This window comes from Podarcis tiliguerta (assembly GCF_965153285.1).
Source record: "Podarcis tiliguerta genome assembly, chromosome: 6".
NCBI classification, from domain to species: Eukaryota; Metazoa; Chordata; class Lepidosauria; order Squamata; family Lacertidae; genus Podarcis; species Podarcis tiliguerta.
Genome location: NC_139539.1, coordinates 67,517,893 through 67,537,992, shown reverse-complemented (window position 1 = coordinate 67,537,992; position 20,100 = coordinate 67,517,893). Strand labels below are relative to the sequence as shown.

Below are 20,100 nucleotides of genomic sequence, written 5' to 3'. Positions count from 1 at the left end.
TTTATGCAGTGTTGTACATAATTTAATTTGCAGTTTTGTTATAAACTTTTACTGTATTGCACACTATCGTAGCAAACTATTTGCAAAGAAATCAATAAAATACTTACAGGATTTAAAAATAAGGGTTTTAATGCAGCTGACAAGAAAATAAAAGAAGCAATTTACTTAATGAGATACAATCCTTTATGTTGAAAATGAGAGTTACATACAACTAGAGTACAGTTAAAAGATACCATACAGTCCAACACTTAAATTCCTCAAATTGTGTAAAATTAACAAATCTCTACTGTCAAATATACAGCATTTGAGTGATGGAAAGGATTTTTGAAATTAAATACAGGCATCATGATCTTGTGGCTCTCATTTTGTGTTTTTTTAAAATGACAGGGCCATGTAACATATTGCCAAGTTTGTACTCTTTGTAAAGGACCACCTCCTTATCTTTTGTCCTAACCCCTTTTATTTCCAGTCTATTATTCTGCTTTAGGATTTTTTTTTACTGTTTGTTTCTGACACATGTTAAATAGTTAAATAAGCTTAAATCAAAGAAATTAAGAGGGTACTTCAAAAATATGTCCACCTAGAGTTGATTTTTTGGACATGCTGGAATCGGTCCCTTGCATTCCTTAAGAGACAGCCAGAGTGAAGTCTCGCTACCTATGTTAGAGAAGACACGTGTCTTGTGTTATCCGATTATGCTACTGGCTAAAACTCACAACAGAATTGAAAAGGTGATCTCCAGCATTTATTAAAATTTTCAAAGTCCATAAACAACAAAGTCACTGTAGAATTTATCGCATACAGCTAGCATACAACAGCATGTCCTCAGCCTAGATGAAATACAAAAGATTGTTTTTTCATACAAATAATTTCTTTTAATTTATTAATGTGACAATATAGTTATTACATAAAATTTGCTACCGCAAAGTATCGTATCCTTGTCTTGCACATACATAGACAGGGTGGGGTGGGGTTGGGTGGACAAAGATGGCAAACAGACTCCTAACGATGAATATGTGCAAAACTGCTTGACAACTTAAAGAGACGTACATAACGTTGCATGGTACATTTTATTTCGCAAAAATGTCTACGGAGACTTTTATTTTCTTAAAGGAGTGTTATAAAGATTAAAAGGAAGCAATGCCAATGGTCTCATCTGCCCTGGCATTCTACAGAACACCGTGACTACTTAAGCGATCTAGATCAGTTTAATAAAAACACTTCATCCTCGTATGCATGTAAATTGATCATAAAACATGAGCCTAAGTTTATTTTAAACATAACTGATGTGCCATCATCATCTTCGGACAGGCCACCGAGAAATTGAGCGCCTGACTTAAAAAGTTGTATATGGACAAATTTAAAAGCACAAAGAAGGTTGTGCTGAGCCACTGATTGTTAACAAACACTGAAACAAGTGCGTGTAAAAGTGCTGGGAGCTAGCACATGGCGGCAATACCCTTTTTTAAGTCAGTTGGTGAGATTATAAAAACTTAACGCAACTCAAACAATTCTCCATGTGACCGTACATTCCATTTCACTGAAAGAAAAAAAGGATGTTAGAAATGAAGACACCACATCACAGATGGTGGCACTTTGAAAACTTTTTTTGCCTCTTTTCCATGCGAATGAAGAGCCGCTGGTAGGAACCATGATTGGAGCAGCACTCCACCCGTGATTTACTAATATAGTATACCAGAATAAAAACTTGGCATTTACTTCTTTTATTCTTCACAGCTAACAGAAATACCAGGTTTATCTAGCAATGCATCAATATTGTAACACTAATTTTTCAATTCACTAAACCATTCATTCTCATAACCTAAAGAGGTTTTTTTTTCTTTTTCTTTAAAAAAAAAAAAAGATGCTTTCCCCCCTTTGATAAAAAAGGGTTGAAATGTGAAATACTTCAGGAGCCCCAACCTTGACATTACTTTTTTTAAAAAAATCAGTCTTAAGTCTCTGACAATACTGACCAAATCTTTTAAATGTTTTGGGTTTTAAGGTGTTAAAACAAAACCCCATTTAAATAGCTACTTAAGCATGGTTAAATATGGTCCAAAGCCCAGGCTGGATGGAATAGTTCCTGCTTATTGAGACTGTGCTTCTCATGGCACAGTATGCTTATGGCATATTTACCTACTGCCTAGGAAAGGGGGGAAAAATGAGGCAGGGAGAAGGACTGCCAGCATGTAGAAAACCAAGGCACGGGGTCTAGCTACTGAACCCTACACAAACTGCCAATTTTGATACTAAATTTGGTCAGTCTCCAGGAAGATTTGTTTTAAGTCAATCAGCATACACTCGTATGGCGATAAATACTATCTTCAAAAATGCTAGTGGTGTTGGCTAGATTGAGTCTGAGCTACTTGGGGGGGGGGGGGATACAAACCTATGAACTGTAGCCTCAGACACAAAGACAGATATGGAAGGATTGGCTGGCACAGACTAGAAGCAACACTTATCTTTCACTTCGGTCTAAGTCACACTAGCCAGAAACACCTTCAGTTTCATTCGCACAAATGCAATATTCAAAATAAAATGGAGCGTTGTTGGGTAAAAGGCTACTTCATTTTAAAAGGGGAGGGGAAGAGGGAGAAAGAGAAAGAGGAAGGGGGAAATGAACAATACACAGAAACCAAAGGAAAACGACAGAAACCAAAAAGGTAATTAGGAAAAAGTGGTCTATATTCTGTGTTACAGCACAAACAGTGCTTTGCTTAATTGTGCCTAGTTATATGGGTTGGTGCAAACTGCACACATGGAAGATGGCAATAAAGACCTCAGTCAACTTTGTGGAATGAAGTAACTAGGTAATTGTTTTGACATATGATGGTCTCCGCTCCACCCTCATGAGTTAACAGAGTGCAAAGATCCCAATGTAAGCCCTGATGTCCTCTGATCATCCAGCAAGTACTAAAAATCAGCAAATTCCTTTGCACATTTCTCTGTTAGAGACACACGGATATCTTCTTCTTCATAGTCATCAAAGTTGCTGGTATCTCCAGGGCCTCTACATTTTGGTATGAATGGAGCTTCTACCTGCGTGGGGAAATAAAAGCACAGATTATTGCATTTGCCAATCTGAAAGAATTAACTAGTAAAAATATGACAACAAAAGACAGAAAATAACAATGATAATGCTGATATTAATAACTACAACAATAATAATTCACTGATATATTCCAAGCATGAATGTAAAAAGGTTAAATATTCTCCATTATGGAATGGATGCATTCAGGAGAGATATGATATTGTAACATAGACCCTGTTCACATGTAATGCTAATGATGGTCTAGTGTTGTAAGGACAAGCGTCAGTGAGCTTTTGGCTCACGTATGCCTCCCCTCATGTATGCTGGCACAAGGAGTTCAGAAGCTTTTTCTTCCCTTTTAGATTAATTCCAGCTTGTCACGACATCCAAACCTGCACAAGCTGAAGTTAATTTTAACTATGGTTTGTTGAAACCACAGTTTAGGTTTTCGACCTAATCTGTGGTGTGGTAACCTCCTATCTCCTCTGGGAGAGGAAAGGAGAAAGTGCAACCTCACAATGCTAATTTGTGCTTTAGTATTATGCCCTAATGCAGCCACACTGTGGTTCAAACGCTTCCTGTATCCTAAAAATCAGAAAGGTGGGAAAACCCAGTAGCCTCTGCTTTGTGGGCTGCTGTAAAAAGGGCTTGGTGGGCCCTATCAGTCCTCCCCAAATACTGTACCAACATACATAAAATCCAACTGATCTTGAAGAAAATAAGCTATTATTCATTATCATCACTCCAAGAAATTTTAAATAAGAGCCTAGAGCAGAATAGCGAAGAATTAGAACACATCCAATAAAAACTGAAATATTTATTTAGAAGTGAAGAATTACAAAAAAGCAGAAAATCTCACTTCACACAAACTGCATGCTAAATGGTATATTTTAGAGTGCAGATGAGAAGATTACCATTCTGCGGCGAACATTTGCTGCAGAGGTCTTGCTTCAAAATAAAAGACTATGCTGAGGTGTTAATCACGTCCTGTCTTGTGATAATTAATACTTTACTGATTATTAACTACTACTGTACTGTCACATTGCGTAGCGAAACAGCTAGTTTCTTTTTATAAACTATTGCTGGGTTTCAGATCTGGCTTTTTAAAATGTTTTTGTATGGGAATATGCCTCCGTTACTCCAAAACAGACTTTTTAAAATAAAGAGAACACATCATAGTACCACAAAGGACTGTCTGAGTCCCAAGCAGAAACGTATTAAAATATAAATGTTCAAATTTTTGAGGCAATTACACTTAAGTGTCATGGTAAAAGTTGAAAAAGTTAGGGATCATAATTTTTAGGCATCATTAATCACAGAAAATACAGATGGGCTCCAGTGGGAGTTAGCAACAGTTTAGGAACATGCCTATACACATTTCTTGCTTCGTTGCTCTTCTTTGTGCACGGAAAATTACACCGTGGTCACTTACTTGGAACTGTATCTCAGCAATGGTGATGATAATAATTATAATAGTTAAAGGTAAGGTAAAGGACCCCTGGATGGTTAAGTCCAGTCAAATTGGACTGGCCACATTATTCAGATGTCTGATTATCGTTTTCCAAAGCAGATACTCTATTCTCAACTTAAGAATGGAAAGCACAATACTGGTGGACAACAAAAGAGGTTAAAAGATGCTCCCAAAGCAAATCTAAAAACAAATGTATTATAAGCACCATCAATTGGGAAACCCTGGCTTGTGAGCGCTCCAATTGGAGAATAGCCTCTGGCATCATGGATTTTGAAGAAGCGCCAATTCATGACAAAAGGGAGAAATGAGTAAAAAGGAAGGCACGTCTGGCAAATCCTCAATGTGATCAACTCCTGCTTAGAAATCTATGTACCCACTGTGGAAGGATGTGCGGATCCAGAATTGGCCTGCACAGTCATTTATGGACACGCCACTAAGACATGGAAAACAAATCTTACTCGGCCACAAGTGATCACCAAGAGAGAGAGAGAATAGTTAAATACATCTGTGCTTAAAATCAAGTTTGTCTACCAAGAATAGGCAGCTAGAGAGTTCAAATGTTTAGACAGGAAGGGAAAGAAAAGGCAAAGGAGACAATCTGAAGACAAAAAAGGGGAACAATTCAGAAACCAGCACACAGGACAGTAAGGTTTCAAGAAAATGTTTTTCTTTGAGGAATACTTTCCATTACCCCCAAGACTGTACATCCAAAAAGTCTTTCATTTAAAAAATGTAATGCCACCCCATGTGCTAGCCTCAAAGAATGGGAAAAGATCAGGAACTTTTTGTGTGCGTGCACTAATACAGAATTTATCCTAAGAGAAAGAATGATTACCTTTCTTTGATAAATGGCAATCCAATCTGTAGTGGCAAACCATTTGTGGTTTTTAATATCATTCACCCCATTCTTGAGATTTCCGTATCGTTTGGTCAAATCTACCTGGAGTAAATTTCTTAGTAGATCCTTAAGGTCTGAACTGAAGTGTGATGGGAATCGTACCTACAAAACACACCAGATATATATTTAATATTGCTATATAGACACCTTTTTTCCCTTCTTCTGGAAAGAAACAAGGAACAAGGTTATGAATTAATATTTTGGTAGTATAAAGAAGACCAAACCTAAATACAAAATTGCATTGGAGCTATACATTAATATATATGCCTGGCTGTTGCTTGAAGCACCAGATCATGCCTCATTCTCCTCTCTTCTGCAGCAGCAACTAACATACAGAACAACTGGTGTAATGTTAATTGTAGGGATGAGAAACTTGCAAAACGAGTGGCAGCCAATGAGCAGAAGGGGGGTGGGATGGGAAAAGTTTAAACATGATCCCATCATATGATTTATAGGATGAGAGAGATGTGGGATTGCTGTCTTCAACAGCAGCCAGCCATGTGCTGTAACAGCCAGCTCCTGCATCATGTATAAGTCACCATTATTATTATTATTACTACATATAAAGCATTAGAAAATAATTGAACACCACAAATCCTGTTTTTACTCAAAATAAAGAATCACGAGAAACCACAGACAATACTTGTTGCCACTACTCTTCCCATTCTATGGCTGTGAAAAGTTACAAGAACTGGCTGCAGTGGTGGACTTGGGTACCATGGTGCCCTGTGCAAGACCAATGACGCCCTGCCCTCACACTGCCTTCCCATAGGCAGGTAAGGAGGCACTCACCTTTGGGAAGAAGGCGTGAGGGCTCTGGCAGGGTCCTAGAGCTGCCCTACCTCCTTCCCAAAGCTGGAAGCGCACTCCCTAGGCTTTGGGAAGGAGGTGGGAAGGCTCTGGGACCTTGTCAGTGCCCTTAATGCCTCCTTCCCAAAGCCCAGAACCTTGCTTACTGGGTGCCTCCTTCACTCAGTGCCCAGTGCATGCACACCGCTTGCACAACGACAAATCCGCTCCTGCGGGCTGCTCTCTCTCCTGCTTTAACTTTAGCTAAAACTCATTTCCTTCTCTCATTCCCTTGTTTCTGAAGCTCATTCTGCTATTTTGCCTTATGTTGGCTAGTCAGGGGGGCTTGGCAGGGAGCACCTGAAAGTGTCTAAGACAACATTTCTGTTTTTGACTTCATTTTTGATGGGTTCACAAGGAATATAGACACCAGTAGTTGTGGAGAGGGTAATTCAATTATGGGGTTGAATAACGGGGCATCCCAGCTGTAGATTACAAACCAGTAGTGCTGTTAACTAACCACAATTGCACCTGGTGCAAACCATATATAAACGATCTAACTTTTCATTATCCAAAACTCCTTTTTCTTCAAATTAAAAGAACAAAATATTCCAACCACTAAATAATAATAATAATAATAATAATAATAATACTGAATTTGATCCAGGGCACATCAGAGCACAGCAGTACATATTTGCAGTGCATGACTCCATCCTGAAAATGTGAAGTAATAATTTCTGCTCATGTGCAGAGTACATCACACCAGAGTGACTATGATCAGTCTCTTATGTCTGAGACTAGGGATGAGATCTTCCAGGTTTAGGGAAGGATGGCGAGTCATATCCAGCTAGGCAAAGAGCCCAAACTTTTCATTTTAGAAATTCACTCACATACTCACAAAAAAGAAAGAAAGACTGCAATAAGAGCAAAAAACATTTTCTTCTTTTCTGCATTCAAAGTATTCTAAACTTATAACTTTGGTGGATCCAGACATTATTTTCTAGAAATACTCTGGAATTGCCTGTGGCTTAGACCAACATGCCCTGCTTCACCCAGTAGCTGCTGCAGATTTAATAAGTGAGCGCAATTAATAGTTTGTTGCAAGCCATCCACCACTTTGCTTCCCAATTCAATTCACATAAACACAAAAATGCAAAATGACTAAGGAAAAAAATAAAGATAGGTTATTCACACAGTGTCCAGTGTTTCTTCCTTGACTGCTCTCCTCTCCTCCCTATCTCTTTGTTACAAAACAAATATTGAAGTAATCAAAACAAAAGCTCCTCGAAGCAGGAAAAACGCCTTGTAAACAGAAACATGAGCAATCCTATTCATGAAAATTAAAATAAGAACACACAAGTAACAGAAAAGTTAATGGACATAACATGGATCATTTGCAGGATCCCAGCAGCCCTCACTAACCTTTCCAGAAACAATTTTTTCATAAATCTGGATTGGTTGATCTGCAAAGAACGGAGGATATCCAGCTGCCATTTCATAAATTAAAACTCCTAAGGCCCACCAATCCACTGCTTTGTTGTAGCCCTGGCAAAACAAAAATATAGTAGTTAGTGATATCCAACCAAATATAATATACTAATGTAAATGCACTTAAGTTTTAGCTGGTATTCTAAAACTTTTACCAGCTTCAGCTCATCCAACAGCTGCAGTGATTCCTGGACCAGGACAGCTTGATCACAGTAATCCAGGCACTAATATCTTCAGGGTTGGATTACTGCAATGTATGATGTGGGGCTTTTAGGGACGCGGGTGGTGCTGTGGGTTAAACCACAGAGCCTAGGGCTTGCCGATCAAAAGGTCGGCGGTTCGAATCCCTGTGACAGGGTGAGCTCCCATTGCTCGGTCCCTGCTCCTGCCAACCTAGCAGTTCAAAAGCATGTCAAAGTGCAAGTAGATAAATAGGTACCGCTCCGGCGGGAAGGTAAACGGCATTTCCATGCGCTGCTCTGGTTTGCCAGAAGCGGCTTAGTCATGCTGGCCACATGACCCGGAAGCTCTACGCTGGCTCCCTCGGGCAATAAAGCGAGATGAGCGCCGCAACCCCAGAGTCGGCCACAACTGGACCTAATGGTCAGGGGTCCCTTTACCTTTATGATGTGGGGCTTACCTTGCTTTTGGGTCTAAAAACTAGTTTGTGCAGAACGCTGCAGCACAATTGCTCACAGAGATAAGGCCCTGCCAATATATTAAACCTGTGCAGAGAGACCTGCACAGGCTGCCAATTTGTTAATAGGGTCAAATTCAATGTGTTAATCTTAGTAAATAATAGCCTTTAACAGCCTACTCAACTTACTAAGACAGATTCCACAAGACTCAATATCTCTGACAAATCCTATCGCCATACTGACTTGGAAGTTAAGCTCCATTCAAATTCAGTTAAAACTTCTTCCAAATGTGCCTGTTTAAGACTGTCATCTTCCTCTTTTAACTAGTTAACACCGTGAAGCATTATGAAATACCTTGCTGAGAATTATTTCTGGCGCCAAGTATTCTGGAGTCCCACATAACGTCCAGGTTCTGCCTTTTACTCTTTTTGCAAACCCAAAATCTGTGACCTAGTAGCACAGAAAAAAGAGTTACCACATTATCCAAGCTTTAGTTTTTTCTTAGTAATAACCTGAATGTTACATATAGCTTTCAAAAGCATTCAACCACAGAAGTGGTTCCATGTCCTATGGTTGGTTCAAAATTCAGATATTTTCAAATCAAGGCATGCCATATGTTTTGCTTTTGATTCGAAGATATACAAAATGCCAAAAGAAGAATTTCCAGGAAGCACAAGCTTTAGACATGCTATATGTAACATTAGGCAATATTCATTAAAAGTTTTTCTCAATTAACATTAAGCATTTCGTTAGTATCACTTGCAGATATGATACATCTTGGATCAAGTTTCAGAATTCCCTTTGGTTGATAACCTGCAAAACCAACCAATCAAGGTATTTAATTTATCACCACCCGTTTCCTTACAACGCAAACATTTAAGCGTTCTGTATTTCTTGCTATGGAATGAAGCTGAGCTTGAAAACGTTTGTCTTCATCATACCTGGATATATCCTTGCTGGTCAATTAAAAGATTTTCGGGTTTCAGATCTCTGTAGATGAGGTCTAGTGAATGGAGGTACTCAAATGTTAGCACTATCTGAGCTGCGTAAAATCGTGCATGTGGTTCACTGTAAACAAATGAAAATAATCAGGCTATTAAACCACGGTCAACATTTGCTGAAATAGCATACTCATACTTGATAACAGAAATGTTTGAACTCTAAAGAAATAAAGAAAACTACAAACGGGTTGGATCCAACACTGCTGTTCCATTTAAGCAAGAGACTCCCGCTTGCCCAATGGAACTCTGCTCTCATCTCCAGCCCCTTGCGTGCCTTTAAAAGTTGCTCCACAGGGTTGGGGGACCCTTTGGAGCAAATCTTGGGTGTACGAAAGGAAAGGAGAAGAAAAGGATGTCCTGTTGTACAAGCAGAATTTTTTTAAAAAAATAATTTAATTTTAAATAACGAAATGTCTATTTTTATCTTATAAAGGGACTGCACAACCTAATATTATTGCTATGTTCTTATCTATCATTCTCTACTACCTATTTGAGGGAGAAACTGTTTTTCAAAGGCACTTCTGAAAGCCTTAATGTTCATAATGGATAAGAATAAAGTAAGGATCCCCTTGCAAATATTTCCTAAACATCTGAAAGCTAAGAGCTATCAACTCTTTCTCATTCCCTTCCTCACATCATTTTTCATAAATTATAATTGATTTATTATCTTACCTGAATCTTCCAATTCTTCTTAGATGTGAGAACATTTCACCCCCAGGAACATATTCCATAACCATGTATAAATTAGAATTGTCCTAGGGGAAAGTGAAGTATGTTCAGTTGTAAACCTGGGGTACTTAGGACAACCCAAGTAAATTGCATTTTTTTCTGACAAGCAAACATAAAATAATACTAATAATACATTTTAAGTACTTTTATTACTGAAGACTGAACATAAAATAAGACAGGAAACATTCAAGTTGCTCATGAATTCAAACTGACCATACTTTTTCAAATTTTGTCAGTGTTTAAGAGGCTCCCTATGGGGAGGGGGGCAGACCTTGGCAACTTAAACAAACCCAGGGTGATGAGGCAATTTGAAATTTTTTGCTTTGGGCTTTTTGCTTTGTTAGAATCACTCCTTCAAGTCCTTAAAGCTTATCATGGAGCTGCATGCATATCTCCTTTTGATCAGACTGTGATCAGGATGACGGCCAAGCATTTAGCTTCAAAATTTTTTGCAGTTGGAGAGTCTAAAATCACCTGTGGGTCAGGAATCACTAGACTCTAAAAAGACAGAAAGCTGTGCAAGAAAAATGTAATGACAGTTTACCTTCTTGCTTGGTATTTACCTTAAAAGAATACTCCAGTCTTACAAGGAAAGGGAAGTTCACTGCTTGTAATATTCTCTTTTCATTAAGTGTGTGTTCTATTTGCTTCAGCTTAACCACCTAGGAACAAAGCATTTTTTATTAAACGCTTGAGTCTAAACATTAAGAGAATTCAAACAAGTCAAGGTCTTCTTAGTGGAAAGAGGAAAAAATAACAACTTAAGAACAGTGCTTCTAAAAGATGGTGGCGAGTGCTACATATAGCTCTCAAAGCACGGATTGCTACAACCACGCTAATACAGCAAATTTAGGTAGCAAGGCAGTTATCCTTTTTTACCTTTTAGAAGATGCTACATCTGAAGAAGAATGGCACGGCACACTATACCTTTTTCAACTCTGGCCTTTCGGCTGACACTGTCAAAGGAGTATTAAGAGGAATTCTAACAAATATGGTCTGTGTGCACATGCAGTTCAAATACTACAAGAGTCTAGAAGCTCAGTTCACTTGGCACACAAAGTGAGGTTTTCAGGGCATAAAGCTTATCTACACACAGATATCTGGGGGTCCTTTTTTTAATTTTCATATAGCCTATTAAAAATGTTTGCTGCTTAGAAGCGTTCTCATATACTCTGTAGCTTCCTTCCTGACTAGGCATGATTTCCTTCTGTGAAAACTGCTTAATCACTGCAAAACAAAAAAAAGTAGCTCTCCTACTTTTGTCTGTTTGCATAGTAAGCTAGTTTTTAATAATAATAATAATAATAATAATAATGCTTGTGCTCAACAGAGCCTGTCAGAAGTCTGCTAATACCCAATATTCCACCCGTTCTTAACAGCCGCAGACCACTATAATTTCCTTACTTCCTTATTCTGAATGCATTTTGAGAGCTACAGAAGGAGAGAGTGAAAACAGCAAACTGGCAACTGGCGAGATGTCCGGAAGTTCAAACATTTCCCCAGGAACCAGGAAAAGGAGACTCACTCTCTCACACGTTACTATGGGTAGCAGAATAACAAACTGGCGAAGAATACAATTGCTTAAAAACTTCAGAAGCCACAGCACCCTTTAGATGTTTTCCATCTGAGCGAGCAGTTCCCATGCAGCTGGTTGAAATGGCTATGTGGTAGCGCCTGATCAGTATCTTTCCGAAGGAATGCCTTTTCTCCTCGCAGAGGTACAAGATCCCCTCATGGATAAGCAGCTGCCACAGGCTCGGAGAACATCCAAGCCAAGCCCTAACACAAACAGCCTAATGCAAGCTTTTATATTATACTCAGATGTCATCTCTCTGCACGTTACTGAATAATGTCCAACGTCTATAAATTTTGGGAACCATTTTCTTGCACATGCATGGCTACAAATGATGGTCCTGGGGCAAAGTCTTACGGGTGCATAAGATAACTGATAGAAATTCAAACTTGTGGCAAACTGGTGCATAGTAATTTTCATGACAGATCTGTAAACTGCAGCAAAGGACGGGCAGCAAGGACGAAGTGAGAAGTGTCACAACTGCGTGGAGAAAGGGCTCACAGGCCGCCTCATTCCTCCCCTTACGTACCCTTCCTTCTCCAGCTGTTCAAAATCAATGTCAATATGCAAGGAGTAGGTGTGGGATAAAAGCCTCTTGTCACCATTCGGAATGCCATCTGCAAGCTAGAGGGCAATCTTCCACAGGAAACCAGGATTCTAAAATGCCCAGGCAGCTTCCACAAGAGGAGCAGTTTCCCTGCTTCACATGGAGCATTTTACAGCTCCTTGGGGTTGAAAGGAAGTGACGGGTGGTGGCGATGGAGCTTAGTGCAGACCGTAAACACTGTGTGTTACTCAGCACTAATATTAACCACCGGCAAGGGGCTCAAGAGAACTGTGCCTGAAAAAGTAAGGACATGACTTGCTTGCACATAAGATCGCTTTCCAATTAAAGATTAACTTGATCCATGGCAAGCAGGCAGCAATGGAAAAGAGGAGGGGCCATGGGGGAAAGGAGGAGAGGCAAGCATAGCACAGGAGATACCAGCAAGGCTCTACTGTTATCAGGCGCCTTAGCAGAAGAACATGGGGGACACAGAGTTGTGAATTCACTCTACACATGCCACTGTTAGAAGGGGAGAGGCTTGGGCATTGATCTGAAATCACTGTAAGCCAGAGGTTTTCGTGCTTTTTGAGTCCACGGCTCCCTTGACCAACTGCATTCTTTCTGCGGCACCCCCTGGGCGGCTCAGGAACCCAGTTATGTCACCCCTTGCCTGCAGAACCAGCAGCCTATCACCCTTTTTCAAACACCCTCCCTGGTGGAGTGTTCCCACAGCCTCCTCTCCCATCTCCCTGGGAGTCCTCTGGGCAGCTGCAGCTTCCGCCCCTGGTCTCTGAGCTGCCCCATCCCCATATGCCCAAAGAGAGGTGCCTCCTTACATTGCCCCACGGGGGCCTAGGAAGCACCCCCTAGCCAGCTCCTGGGGAGCTTGTAGCCAGGGCCACTGCAACAAACAGCTGTGCAAGCCTTTGGGAGGCAGAGACCCAAAAGGACATCAGAGGAGGGAGGGAGGGAGGGAAGGAAAGAGGGACAGGAGCCATTGTTGCCTACGGCACCCCCAACCATCATTCAAGGCACCCCAGGGTGCCATGGCATACTGGTTGAAAACCACTACTGTAAGCCCAAACGGGCACCCAAAATGTCTGAAAGGACCTGGATCTCCCCAAAGGCTGGGCAAGCTGCCTGCAACATGGATTACAAAAGTATAGCTCTGATGAATAATTATTCCACTGCATATGGAAATGTGAATGTTAGCTGAGGTTTTTAATTTTGAGAACCCAGTTCTTAACTTTGGGCAAAATGAAACTCAAAACAGATGGGTCTATTTTTGAATCATAAAAGTACAATAAAAATACCAATCTGGTACGGAAAACATGTACATTGCTTGAGATTCATGCTGGTATTCATAATTTGTGTATTAATGTCTATCTGTATTATTGAAACTAGCCTGTGGGGTGTTGATTTGCCACATGCCAACTCCCTTCCAAATTTGCAGCTGCTAGACTATATTAAAACACCAAACTAAAAATACTCCCTTCTTATCTAGTACTGCTCCCTGATACAAGATAACTGGAGAAATGCAAGATGCTTGTGAATAGAACGTAAGCTATCAATGTAGTCAAATGAGTAGCAATGGCTAGCTTAAAAAGTGGATGACGCTGTAGCAGCCAGCTATTTTCCAATGCTCATTTAAAAGAATTGCTTATTTCTTTTAAAAGATTTTAGGTAGGCCCATGCAAATATTAAGCAGCATGAAGCAAGAATCTATCTATCTATCTATCTCCATTTCACTTTTAGTAAGTAAGAAGACGACTTCACTGCCCAATATTACAGAAAGGTAGAAAATATATACATTTGCATAACCTTTATTCCTGGGAGAGAATGAAGGATCAAGCTATTTACTGTAAGAGTACAAAAGATAGTAGAATATATCCAATTGAAACTGAGTAATCTGCATGAGCAAAAGAATCATATGCATAACAGGATATGCATGCTAAGATTAAGGACACTAAAATACTGCATTTTATTTTTGTATCACTTTTAGTATCCACTTTGAGTGCAAAAATCTTAACTTAGAAATAGTGTTCTTTAAAATTAATTGCCAATAAAAAACTTCACAGGCAATTTGCAATTATAATATCCATTAAGTATTTCAAAACAAAACAAAAAGGTAAAGTGCCCAAATTGGCTTCCACTGTCAGTAAATGACTATTACTTCCGTAAGGCAAACTTCAGGAAAACTCTTGAGCAGCAATCCAACTATTTTTTCACCAGGGTCATAACTAACACACAACAGTATTAATAGATGTTGCAAGTACTCCACCCTCATGAAACACAACACAAATATTAGTGTTCAACAAACACAGTAGATTATTATAATAAAAAATATACCAACTTTTTGTTTATCCAGTATCTTCATGGCATAATACTGCTCTGTGGATTTGTGTTTCACCAGCATGACTCTGCCAAATGATCCGGTTCCAAGTGTTTTTAGCCTCTCAAAGTCATCTAAACCAGCAGTATTCTACATGAACACAAAACAAGATACAGAGATATTCCAAGTATAAAAAATAAATGTTTTTGTAACTTCAATTATAAATATAACAGCAGCCATAAAAGGTTGTATGATCTTTCTGTTCTCCATCTCTCTCCTACAGCTCCTTTCTCCCTTCTTGAGAAATATTATCCAAAAAGTCAGGAAGCCCTGTAGCCCCCCCCCCCCCCCCCCCCCGTGGAAGGAGGCTACAGGAGGAGAAAAGAAAGATCATTGTGCAAGCCACCTTCTGCTCATACACCCTTTGGACACAAAGTGTGTTAATTCATCAAGAAGGATGTCAACCATATTCTGTTGCAATCATAAATGAAAAATGTGAAATAGCTACTGGCTGGATTTCATGTAATTCACCATATTTTTTGTTAACAGTATTAGTACTAGAGGGGAAAAATACAATGTACTGTATTTTGTAAAGTGGAAAATAGCCTTTACAAAACAGAAATATTAATTATTACTAGGCAGCAGCAGAGGCTGGTTGCACACAATTAAGTATTTAACTATTTTTTAAAAATGCACCAACTTGGCCTTTTTCTTGGTCACAACCATGTTTCTCAGGGCAAGAACCCTTATTTCCTGTTAGGGACAAGTACACACTACAGTTCCAGTATGACTGGGGAGGAATGGAGTGTACAGAGATGAGCTGGCTTCCCTCAGTTCTGACCTGATATGTTTTCTTCTCGCACAGAATTAAATACCTCCCACTGACTTAAGACATTTAAGGGGCTAGAATCTGGAGCCTGTTACAGTTGAAAGACATCTTGACACTTCCCCAATCACGGTTAACAGGGTTTTAATATATTAAACTTTTCTCAAAGAGCTGATGGATCTAGGAGACACAAAAACTCTCATGCAGCCTATAACAAGTGGTAGACAAGAGTTGTGTGGGATTGAAGTTCAAGCAATACAGTTGAACAGAAGTTAAGAGCTATGGTGGTTTATTAGTATTAGGCCCCAATCTGAACAGGCCTCCTGTTCCATCTATGACAATGCAACAAACAGAGCTTCACAAGAAAGCTCAAATATCATCACTAGGTTACCTGTGGTCATGTTCTGACGTCATAAGCCATGTTTTGTTGTTGTTAGGAAATAACTAACCAGTGTTTAACATAAATTGTGATGAATCAGAAAGCCCAGCTTATTGTCACATGAAAACATAGCTAGTAAGGTCTCTGTGAGGAAACTAAGTAACCAATGAAGACCATTTATTTGGTTAAACAGTCACTCTCCACATTCACTACTGAACAACTGTTTGCCACTTTTAAGTACACACAAAACAGGTGCATGGGATGAAGAAATCATTAAAAGTTTCCTGCATAGAACCTAATCATTTTCCCCAGGAATTATCACATATAAGAGTGCCTTCCTATATTCCCAAACATGAAAGACTAAATTGCAAGAAAATGGTAGTTAAATTGGGTTTTGTTACCTGAGGGGGGCTTTCCCATTTTCTTAAAAAGTCTTCTTTGGCTTTGGCTAGGAACTCTTTCACTGTAAGCAAAAACGAAAATGTGATGTTTAGAACAATTCACTAAAGTATCGAAAGCTCTCTGAAATTATTTTACGAAGTGCCAATGAAAACTCATAACTCTTCAACTCACACGCTAAATAAGAAGCAAGATTTCTACAGGAGATCTAACAGCTCTCTAAAGCTTATGAATTACAATTTCAGCACAAGTTTGCTTAAACTAGTTTAAAATCTAACAGGCCACACCACTGGACACGCGAGCAGGCTTTAAGGTGATGCAGATCCCTCTTAGATGAACTGGCGGCAGATTGTAAAGTTAACAAAAGTGCCCTGTTGGTATTTGGAGAGCAAACAGTTCTCCTTAATAGAATGCATCACTTTTGCTTAAAGGCTGTTTGCAAGCTGAAGAATCAAGTGCACAGCATTACTGCAAGCAAAGGCAAAACATAGGGTTACAAAATTGCACATTAGAGATGCCCACAGTCAGAGACTATCTTAAAGTACTAATTTTGCATTTCAGGTGATATTCGGTACACCCCATGTAAAATGTGCACAAAAATAAAAAGTCAATTACTTCTACATTTTAAGCATTTGAACATTATTATTAGCCAAACCACAGCAGGCTATTCTATAAAAATTCTGTATTCCTAAGTGAGGGTTACTTATCTCAGGGCAGAACAGTTAGGGAATCCTGGCTTGAGGTGGCCAGAACAGGAGTAACCTCATCCTATGTTTTGGAAGATTATTGCCTGGTTATATCCACCTGCAGTGGACACATTGTAGTGTGGCGCTGGTGGGGAAAGGAGATTAATGAACTAGTTGTGCAATTCATTACATCCTGGCCTACATCACAATTTAAGGAAATTGCTTCTTTGAAATTCCACTCCAATTCAAGTGAAAGAAAGTTAAATGTGGCATAGTATTAGGGATCTAAATGAGTTTGAGTGTGTGAAAAGAAGAAAATTGTGTAAAATACATGAAGACTTTTCAAATGTGAAGATGACCTACCACTAGCCTTCCACCCCAAGTGCACATTTTAGCAATATCTTAGTTTTATAATTGGATTGTCCTCCTTTTCTTAATTTTATAGTACAGTCAATGACTTTGGGCTCTAATGAAAGAATGAGCATACCAAAGGTTTCTAAAGGTTTCACCAAGGATTTGTAGGAACATTCACCCGCATAGATGTGATGAAAAGAAAGAAAGAAAGAGAAAAAGGGTTTACGTATTTTCCATATGAGGCACACAGAAATCAAACTCATCCCAACCCAGCTCCCTTCCCACCCTTCTCTTCCCTAGGAAATGGGCATCAGTATACATCATACCTCCCACGCTGTCAAAGCAGACTACACCACAAATTTTACTGTATAAAAAGCAACCAAATGAACACACACATTTTCACTTAAAGAACCAACAGGTAAGAATTGGAAAGTATTGTACTGTACACTGAAAAAAAAGGGTACATAAGTTATCTTGGGAAGAGGACTTCAGTAATAATTTAAAGCAACAGGTGCCCAGGGATACCAATACAGATATAAATATATTATATGCTAAAATCTTAGAAGAAACCAAGTATGCCATTTATATAGCAGTTGTGCTGATTGAAAAGACTTACCACTTGCCCCCCAAACTGCATATTTAGTCATGCATATGAAGATGAAATTTCATCGGCTGCAAACCAACAAAGATATATGTAACATTTTGGGGGGGGGCTGCATGTGCAGCCCAAGATTTGACATCTCCACAGCAACCAAGCACTTTTGAGCTGGCATGCCATATTCTGAACAGAAAAGCAACTTGCTTGTTCAGCAACATAAGTGGCGGAAGAGGAAATACACAAAAAAGCTATATGTGCGGTTGTGTCCGCCCCCCCCCCAATACACTTATAACCAGACTACATCATGGCCTTGAACTTCACACCCACATTCCATCCCTTGGTTAGCACACCCACAAATGTTAAACCTATCCAAAAATCAGAGACATCTTTACACAGAATGATAATGGAAAATAGCACTAGCTGCTCAAGATTCCAATTGCAGTTTTCTGGGGTGTCTGAAACTGTAATACAGACTTCTTGGATGATTTCAAAGTAGCTACTTCCTTTTCCAACACTTCTATTTGTCCACAGTACATAACACACTTTAAAACATTCAACTGAATAAATTTAGAATACGACACCCACAGCCAAAATATAATGAACCCATTGTTTTTGGTCTTGGTTCAGATGACCACCTAAACCACAATTTGATATCCTGGTTTGATAACTGTCTAGTAACTATAGCTCCTTGAGTTCATGTGAAAGTGGAAAGTGTTTCAGTCGAAAGTGAAAGTAGAAGTATTCACTCTCCTCCTTTTGCATGGGAAGGAAGAGGATGCTTGCTACAGCTTGTTTGCTATAAAGGTAAAGGTAAAGGTACCCCTGCCCATATGGGCCAGTCTTGACAGACTCTAGGGTTGTGCGCCCATCTCACTTAAAGAGGCCAAGGGCCAGCGCTGTCCGAAGACACTTCCGGGTCACGTGGCCAGCGTGACATCGCTGCTCTGGTGAGCCAGAGCCGCACACGGAAACGCCGTTTACCTTCCCGCTAGTAAGCGGTCCCTATTTATCTACTTGCACCCAGGGGTGCTTTCGAACTACTAGGTTGGCAGGCGCTGGGACCAAACAGCGGGAGCGCACCCCGCCGCGGGGATTCGAACCACCGACCTTTCGATCGGCAAGCCCTAGGCACTGAGGCTTTAACCCACAGCGCCACCCGCGTCCCTATAGCTTGTTTGCTATACAGTAATCCAAATAATATGATGGTCTGAACAGGATCATAGTGGGATAGGATGGAAGATATAATTTGCTTTGCCACATTACTCAATTATGAGATCGCACTGTTTTGTAAAAAAAAAATCACAAGATAGGAACAAATATTTTTGGGTGCATATCTCCTTCATCCTCTATGAATCACACTTTTTTCCCCATGTAAAAATTTGGGATAAAAAAGAAGCTAGTTCATATATATATATCTGGGAACTCTCATTGTAATCGTATTGTTTGTTGTTTATTAATCATATCAGATAACTGTATATGTGGGAAAGGGCTAACTTAACATAGTTTCTATCCTCCAGCTGCAAAGTCTAAGAGCAGATTGCAAGTCCAAGTAGCATAAGAAAGTAAGTACATGGGAAATGTGCAATATTCAAATAAATAATGAAAGCAAGTTTTTTATCAGGGTTCTAAATAATTCTCCTGTGAAAAGCTTTTTAAGAAAAATCTGTACAGTTAACTTATTTCAATTAGAATTTTAAAGAATTCGGCAAGTACTGTACTGGTGAATATTTGACATGTGAACTCATAACGTGGATGTAATTCCTAGATAGTAGATATGTCTTAAAGATTTCTGGAAAGAGCTTCTTAATTTTTTCTTACAAGTTATAGGTAAAATCATTCCACAGCTGCCCTCTTTATGCTTATTATGTATGGTGAATTTACCCCAACTCAAATGAGTGACTAATTTGATCATAATGGAAATAAAACCTTTAGCTCTACAAATATGTAAAACTTGGAAGAGCATTTATTTTAAAAACAACAACTAAGTTTAGACATATCTGGGACATATTTTCTAAATTCTGAAAGTATATGGCAATAATTTTGATTTCTGGAATTTTAAATATAGAAACATGCACCAGCTAATCATATACTGGCAGTGGTTTGACATACTCCCTTGTTACTGTGAAAATAATTTCATACTGAAGAGTCAGCCCCAATAAGGCAATAAAGAAGTAAAAAAACCATGAGAAAAAGCCACACCCATATTTGAACAAACCCGAGGTAAGAGCTATGAAGTAATAATTACCTGGACTCTTCCTCCTTTTGGCTCTCATGTACACACAGAATTCAGAGTTTTATGCAAAAGTCCTTAAGGACCATATCAGCATGCCAGCTCCTGGAGTCCACACATGGTGGTTA

The 20,100-nt window shown here is 39.3% G+C and overlaps 1 protein-coding gene across 3 annotated transcripts in view; it reads right to left on the bottom strand.

Annotated features, from left to right (window-relative positions):
- PRKACB (protein kinase cAMP-activated catalytic subunit beta) overlaps nucleotides 1-20,100 on the bottom strand; it is a 54,948-nt gene continuing 34,848 nt past the window's right edge. For all 3 annotated transcript variants that reach the window (XM_083445021.1, XM_083445020.1, XM_083445022.1), the window contains exons 2-10: nucleotides 16,107-16,168; nucleotides 14,522-14,650; nucleotides 10,612-10,710; nucleotides 9,992-10,074; nucleotides 9,260-9,386; nucleotides 8,673-8,768; nucleotides 7,615-7,737; nucleotides 5,341-5,505; nucleotides 1-3,042 (exon numbers count right to left, since the gene is read on the bottom strand). In XM_083445021.1, coding sequence (XP_083301147.1) covers nucleotides 2,917-3,042; nucleotides 5,341-5,505; nucleotides 7,615-7,737; nucleotides 8,673-8,768; nucleotides 9,260-9,386; nucleotides 9,992-10,074; nucleotides 10,612-10,710; nucleotides 14,522-14,650; nucleotides 16,107-16,168 — 1,010 coding nt within the window. In that variant the 3' untranslated portion in view covers nucleotides 1-2,916. The remainder of the gene's footprint in view (nucleotides 3,043-5,340; nucleotides 5,506-7,614; nucleotides 7,738-8,672; nucleotides 8,769-9,259; nucleotides 9,387-9,991; nucleotides 10,075-10,611; nucleotides 10,711-14,521; nucleotides 14,651-16,106; nucleotides 16,169-20,100) is intronic.